General features: G+C 33.9%; 1 protein-coding gene and 1 long non-coding RNA gene across 2 annotated transcripts; both read right to left on the reverse strand.

The window, feature by feature from the left end:
• Positions 1-389: 389 nt before the first annotated feature.
• Positions 390-1882, reverse strand: LOC138691643 (cuticle protein 19-like). Its single transcript, XM_069813829.1, has 3 exons — positions 1747-1882; positions 995-1063; positions 390-889 (listed from the first exon to the last, which is right to left on the reverse strand). The coding sequence occupies exons 1-3, from the start codon at positions 1759-1761 to the stop codon at positions 578-580; spliced, it is 396 nt and encodes a 131-aa protein (XP_069669930.1). The 5' UTR covers positions 1762-1882; the 3' UTR covers positions 390-577.
• Positions 1883-5646: 3764 nt separating this feature from the next.
• LOC138691646 (uncharacterized) lies at positions 5647-6396 on the reverse strand. Its single transcript, XR_011329932.1, has 2 exons — positions 6326-6396; positions 5647-6220 (listed from the first exon to the last, which is right to left on the reverse strand). It is a non-coding gene; the product is annotated as an uncharacterized lncRNA (long non-coding RNA).
• Positions 6397-6664: the final 268 nt, after the last annotated feature.

Consider the following 6664-nt stretch of genomic DNA (forward strand, 5'->3'; position numbering starts at 1 on the left):
TTGACAGTATCTACAAATGCCATCATTACAAAAATTGTCTTTTTCTTCGCTTGCAATTAAAAATTAATTGTATTTAAATGCTGAGTAGGTACATTGTGATGGCCAACTACACTCTAACTTTTACGCATGAATTTAAAAAAAGGAACAAACACACATTTTTATTCGCGGGCCGGATGAAACGTAATCACGGGGCGGATGAGGCCCGTGGACCGCCATTTGGCCATCACTGCTTTACTACATTAAATGATTTATTATAAATGTGAATAAACAATTTCAATCTGACAGAGAGAGAGAGAGCGAGTGAACAAAATACACACACTTGAATTATAACATATTTATTTACTAAAAATAAATACAAATACAATAAAAAACAGAAATGTAAACGTTATAAACAATAATGAAGTTTGAATTTGAATAGAGGTGTTGTAATACAAAAATAATTTACAAGTAAATAAGGGAAATGTGTGAAAGTATGATGACGCGATGATATTCAAAGTAAACAATTAGGCCTCTAGATTTTGAAGACAGATATTCTTAAAGATAAATTGTGTTGTTGATAAAATCTATAGCTCTGCAATTAATATGAGCCGTGAATTCCAAATCCTGACTCGTGTTGTGAGTTGTAGGCGTATGATGATCCGTGTGAGTGCGATGGGATCACCACATGGTGAGTAGCTTGAGGATGGCTGGCGTGTCCGGATTTCTGGACGTGAGCGTTGAATCCGTTGTGTTTGTCGGCGGTGTAGTGGACAGTGCGGGTGGTGCCGTCAGGCTCAACCAGCTTGTAGTATCCCTCAACTTTGTCGCCATCGCGCGTCTCGTGTTGTTCCTTGATGTCGTGGGTGTGAGAGTCCTTCACTCCGTACTTGAACTCGTACTTGGGATGGGCCTTCAAATAAATATTTTAATGCGTATCACATCATGACAGAAATTTAATGTCATTAAACTATATAGTTAAAAATCGTTCTGAAGTATACCAATATAAAAAACTCACATGTTCTTCATGATGTTCGTATCCTGGAAGAGCAATAGCAGTGGCGAGGATGGCGAAAAGTACCAAAGCCTGTGAAAAGTCCATTTTTTTTACTTTAGGCCTATTTGTAAAAGGAAGTGAAGGTATATTAAGCTCACCAAAAATGAAGGGTTCAGACCCATAGTGGGCCAAACGCCATATACTAAAACCGTAGAAAACAAGGGTTAAAATGAAGTTATCGCCATAATTCAATGGAAACATATAGCAAGTAATATGAAGTACGAGTATACACATTCAAACTAAATGATATGTCAATCTTCATTAAACTATGGTATTCACTTAACTTTAACAATTGCTTTCTCCGTTTTTAATAAATGGCGCTTGGCCCACTATGACTCTGAACCCTTCAAATATTGTCTGCTTCCCTCATTCCTGAGTGATAAGCCATTTTCATTTTACACTCGGTTTTTAGAAAAATATCGGTATTTTCAACAACAAATGACAGTGATGTACTACAAGACTTTTCATCACGATATAAGCTAGTAGTAATTTACCATAATAATAGTAGGCCTACACATTTCAAAGTTTGACTGGAAACGCACTTGTAGCTTTTAAATTAACAAGAATGCAACGTTAATTACTTAAATAACATTTTACATGAATAATGAAAAAGACATAACATAGTCCAGAAGGTGTTTCAAGTAGCCTAGATACGACCAAATTTTTAGTAAATTAAAATCAAATCCAGCACTCATCCACTTGGATGTACTTGCCTTAATGAAAGCCATGTCTGATCTTTTTTAAGCTGAAGGCTTGTAGCTAGTTGAGAGAATTGTTAACACTGATGCCCTCTACCAAAGGTAATCCTTATATAGGTAGTATGGAAAGGAATTTGTTACGTAGAGTACACAACGAATACCTATATTAGAAGACCGTGTCTAATGTTTCACATTTATGATTCGTCCTCTGCATGCCAACTTTCTATCAATTATGTTTTCCGGTATCCACACTCAAAGGATATGTTATATGGGCGAGGAAAAATTGGTTTAGAAGGATTTCGAATGAAACTTTTTGAAGTACTTGCGTAACACTCTATGTAATTAGGACTAAAATTTCAATAATGAAATACATATTATATATAATGCAAGTCTTATTCACAAGATCAATAACGAATAATGTACAAGTTCTTCAAATTAAAGAAGGAGATCCACTTTCCGCAAGTTATTTATATTTCTGTTATTTCAACTTTCTTTTTCTAAAAATTTATTGGTCCTTTAGAAATAGAAATTGGCACGCTTAATATACACTACCTGTACATCACTAAGCAATTTTAATGTTTATGGAAAACTAATAGTTATCTTTTTAATACGAAAATTTGTGGAATATTTTGTTCAGCCGGGCAGCGTTTATACGACAACTCAAAAAGTATTTAAGACAATTTAATGAAACTTTGCATGTATGTAAATTCCTCACATGTGGACAACATAAACTAAAATGTTTAATTTTAATTATCTTTTTTTAAATAAATTCAGTTTTGCACTGTTATTCCGAACACATTGTCACTTTCAATATACGGTATTTTTTTATACTTTGTGTGTCTAATTTATTTTGACCTGCTGTTCACATTCTATTATGGTTTTTTCTTTCTTTCTGTACGTTATATATTATGTCAGATTTCTACTTACTTGTTGTTTACATTTTATTAGTCTATTATTATCTTATTGCGTTTTGTGTGTAAAATTGTAGTGTACTTTGTAAATTTGTAGTGTTTTTTGTAACGCAGTTTTACTCCTGGTTGAGTGTTAGAGAAGGCCGCATGGCCTTAACTCTGCCAGGTTAAATAAATTATTATTATTATTATTATTATTATTATTATTATTAATATATTTAGTGGTGCGGTATGTCAACAACCAATATGACGCCCAAAGAAAAACGTTCCAGAAGTAAGTATGTTATAGTGGAGATATGAATTGGTGGAGACGAAGGTTTCACGACAGATGGATAATTTTTGTCGGTACTGTGATAAGGAAGTTGTACTATATTTCTCTTTTATATATTTCTGACCATTTTTCAAGTATAAAACAGCGAAATCACGTGGAGACAGTGAATTTTATTAATGCAGATTTTTTTTGCCTCGATATTAAAAAAGTTTGAATTCTTTCTCGTTATTAAGCTCGAGAAATTGAAGTGTAAATTCTTTAAATAGAATTCGGATAGAGGAGTTTCGTATTTTTAATCGCTTAAAAATTGGGTAAAGTAAAATGTATTGAGGGAATTTAACCCTTTTATTCGTTACGTGGTTTTTTAGGAAATCAATTTATTCATTCATTTTTATTAAGAATTGGATTAGTATAACCGACAGATTGGCCTTATTTTTCACAGGTCAAATGTTGTCAAGTCTGTAAGTATTACGTCGCAATAGTCAAACAGTGGTAGTACGAGGGTTTCCACTAAAGTCTGTTTTAATTCTAGCGGGAGGAAGTTTCTGAATGGGTTAAGAGAATGCATGGTATAGCACACTCTCTTGGATATTTCCTTTATTTGGCATTCCCAATTTAAATTTTCGTCCAAGAAAATGCCGAGGTTTCTGACGACGGAATGGTACGGAATAGTGGCATTATTTACTGTAATAATTGGGATATGTCTGTTGTTCATTGTGTTCAGTAGTCTCTCATGTCCAATTATTATAGCTTGTGACTTACTGGCATTTAATCTAAGTCCGAACTTTTTCTATGGCGTACAATGAGCCAAAGGAAGCCTAGGTATACGGATCCCTCGCGGGTCTAGTTCTCGTAAAGCAAGGGATAATATGAAAGAAGTGAGACAAGTGACCTTTAAGCTAGGAGCTCACATAAGGGTTAAGATGGCTCCCAAAAGCCATTGCAAGAACGCGCACTCGTGTACCTTTTAGTTTATTCGTCTTTCTTTCTCGCTAATTTATTGATCCATTGCTTGTCTTTCTCCATTCTCTAATAAATTATTGGCTAGGGTATTCTCACCCTGCCTGTAATTCTTAATTCCATTATTATCTAACCTAAACATTTCTTACCAAAAATAAATACATTTTACATTATCAAAGAGATTTCGCAAATCCATTGTTAATTTTTTTAATATAATCGGTACATTAACTTAATAGAAAATGAATTAAACTTTTCACTTTGAATTAAATTAAGTGCATTTATTAAATAAATAATTTCATTACTACAATACAAGACCAAACGATAAATTTTCCATAGAGAAAAAGGTATGGAAATTGACTAATGCATCATTGGAAACCTCCCAAACCCGATCCGTGTCAAAAGTGGTAATTTTATGCAGCCCCACGTGAATAAGTTGGAACATTTGCTGGAATAGATCTAACTTCTTTTTGAAAGCATCTACAAATGCCATCATTACAAAAATTGTCTGGTTCTCGCTTGCAATTAAAAAATTAATTGTATTTAAATGCTGAATAGGTACATTGTGATGGCCAGCTACACTCTAACTTTTACGCATGAATTTTTAAAAAGGAACAAATCTTACATTTTTATTCGCGGGCTGGATGAAGCATACTCATGGGCCGGATGAGGCCCGCGGACCGCCATTTGGGCGTCCCTACTTTATTACATTAAGGGCCGATTGTATAAACTATTTCATCTTAGATCATAGGTTAAATTGATCCTCGTTCTAGCTGAACTTGGAATTTTGTGTTGTATAAAGTCTAATCTGAGATTAATTTGTCTTAAACTAAAGTCAACTTTGACTAAGGAAATTTCTCCGATTAAGTTAGAAGATTCAAGTTCAGTTATTTCTTTTCTGTTTGAAATATACTAGTGGCAGATTGTGCAAAAAGAATAACCATTATTATTAAAATTAATAGATAGGTAGATAAATTATATGTATTTTTTCAATTTCTTGCCTTAATACACAAACATTCTTATATTTTATAAGGCTTTATCGTGTTCAGCAGTATCAAATAACATAACCTATAATTATATTACGTTTATAACAACCATTAATTATTTATTAATGGATATGATAGGTACATTTATAAATTTTCAATTAACTGTATTACTAAACGAAAATTGTCGTTTAATAAAGCTTTATTATGTTTAGCAGTATCAAACACCACAACATGATAACAATTTGGAGAACGGTCAACCTTCTTCTTATTGTCCGCCATTATTTACAATGCACAAAACAAACCAGTGTCTCCAACAGAGTGTACGGAAAGTCGCCGAAAAGTAATTGAAAAGTCGCTAGATTTCTCATTATCAACAAAGAAAGATTCAATTTTGTCCCTATGGGGTGCTAAATAGGTCGCTAAATCCCTATTTAAGTCATATAACAGTTAAAAGAAATTATCGTTGAAAAAGAGTTAAAGTCGCTAAATTGGCGACACTGAACAAACCTGTACAACATGGCCCGTGCATCACATACTTCACCTGTTTATGCGAAGTTGCCAAATCCTTTTCACGTGAACTTAAATTGCATTTGAACCTAGGTAATTTGATCGCAGAAAAGTTTTATACAATAGAAGAAGTGTCTGAACTCGGTTCACTTTCCGATCTTCGATCAAAATTGATCTTTAGTCAGGGAATTTTATACAATTGGGCCTAAATGATTTATTATAAATGTGAATAAACAATTTCAATCTGACAGAGAGAGGGAGCGAGTGAACAAAATACACACACTTGATTTGTAACATATTTATTTACTAAAAATAAATACAAATAACTTACAATAAAAAGAGAAATGTAGATGTTATAAACAATAATGAAGTTTGAATTTGAATAGAGGTATTATAATACAAAAATAATTTACAAGTGAATAAGGGAAATGTGTAAAAGTATGATGACGCGATGATATTCAAAGTAAACAATTAGGCCTCTAGATTTTGCAGACAAACATTCTTAAAGATCAATCGTGTTGTTGAGAAAATCTATAGCTCTGTAATTAATATGAGCCATGGTGTCCAAATCCTGACTCATGCTGTGAGTTGTAAGCGTATGATGATCCGTGTGAGTGTGACGGGATCACCACATGGTGAGTAGCTTGAGGATGGCTGGCGTGTCCGGATTTCTGGACGTGAGCGTTGAATCCGTTGTGTTTGTCGGCGGTGTAGTGGACAGTGCGGGTGGTGCCGTCAGGCTCAACCAGCTTGTAGTATCCCTCAACTTTGTCGCCATCGCGCGTCTCGTGTTGTTCCTTGATGTCGTGGGTGTGAGAGTCCTTCACTCCGTACTTGAACTCGTACTTGGGATGGGCCTTCAAATAAATATTTTAATGCGTATCACATCATGACAGAAATTTAATGTCATTAAAGTATACAGTTAAAAATCGTTCTGAAGTATACCAATATAAAAAACTCACATGTTCTTCATGATGTTCGTATCCTGGAAGAGCAATAGCAGTGGCGAGAATGGCGAAAAGTACCAAAGCCTGTGAAAAGTCCATTTTTTTTACTTTAGGCCTATTTGTAAAAGAAAATGAAGGTATATTAAGCTCACCATAAATGAAGGGTTCAGACCCATATTGGGTCAAGCGCCATTTACTAAAACCATAGAAAACAAGGGTTTAAAATAAAGTTATCGCCATAATTCAATGGAAACATATAGCAAGTAATATGAAGTATACACATTCAAACTAAATGATATGTCAATCTTCATTAAACTATGGTATTCACATAACTTTAACCCTTGGTTTCTCCAT

This window comes from Periplaneta americana, chromosome 16 (assembly GCF_040183065.1).
Source record: "Periplaneta americana isolate PAMFEO1 chromosome 16, P.americana_PAMFEO1_priV1, whole genome shotgun sequence".
Taxonomy (NCBI): domain Eukaryota; kingdom Metazoa; phylum Arthropoda; class Insecta; order Blattodea; family Blattidae; genus Periplaneta; species Periplaneta americana.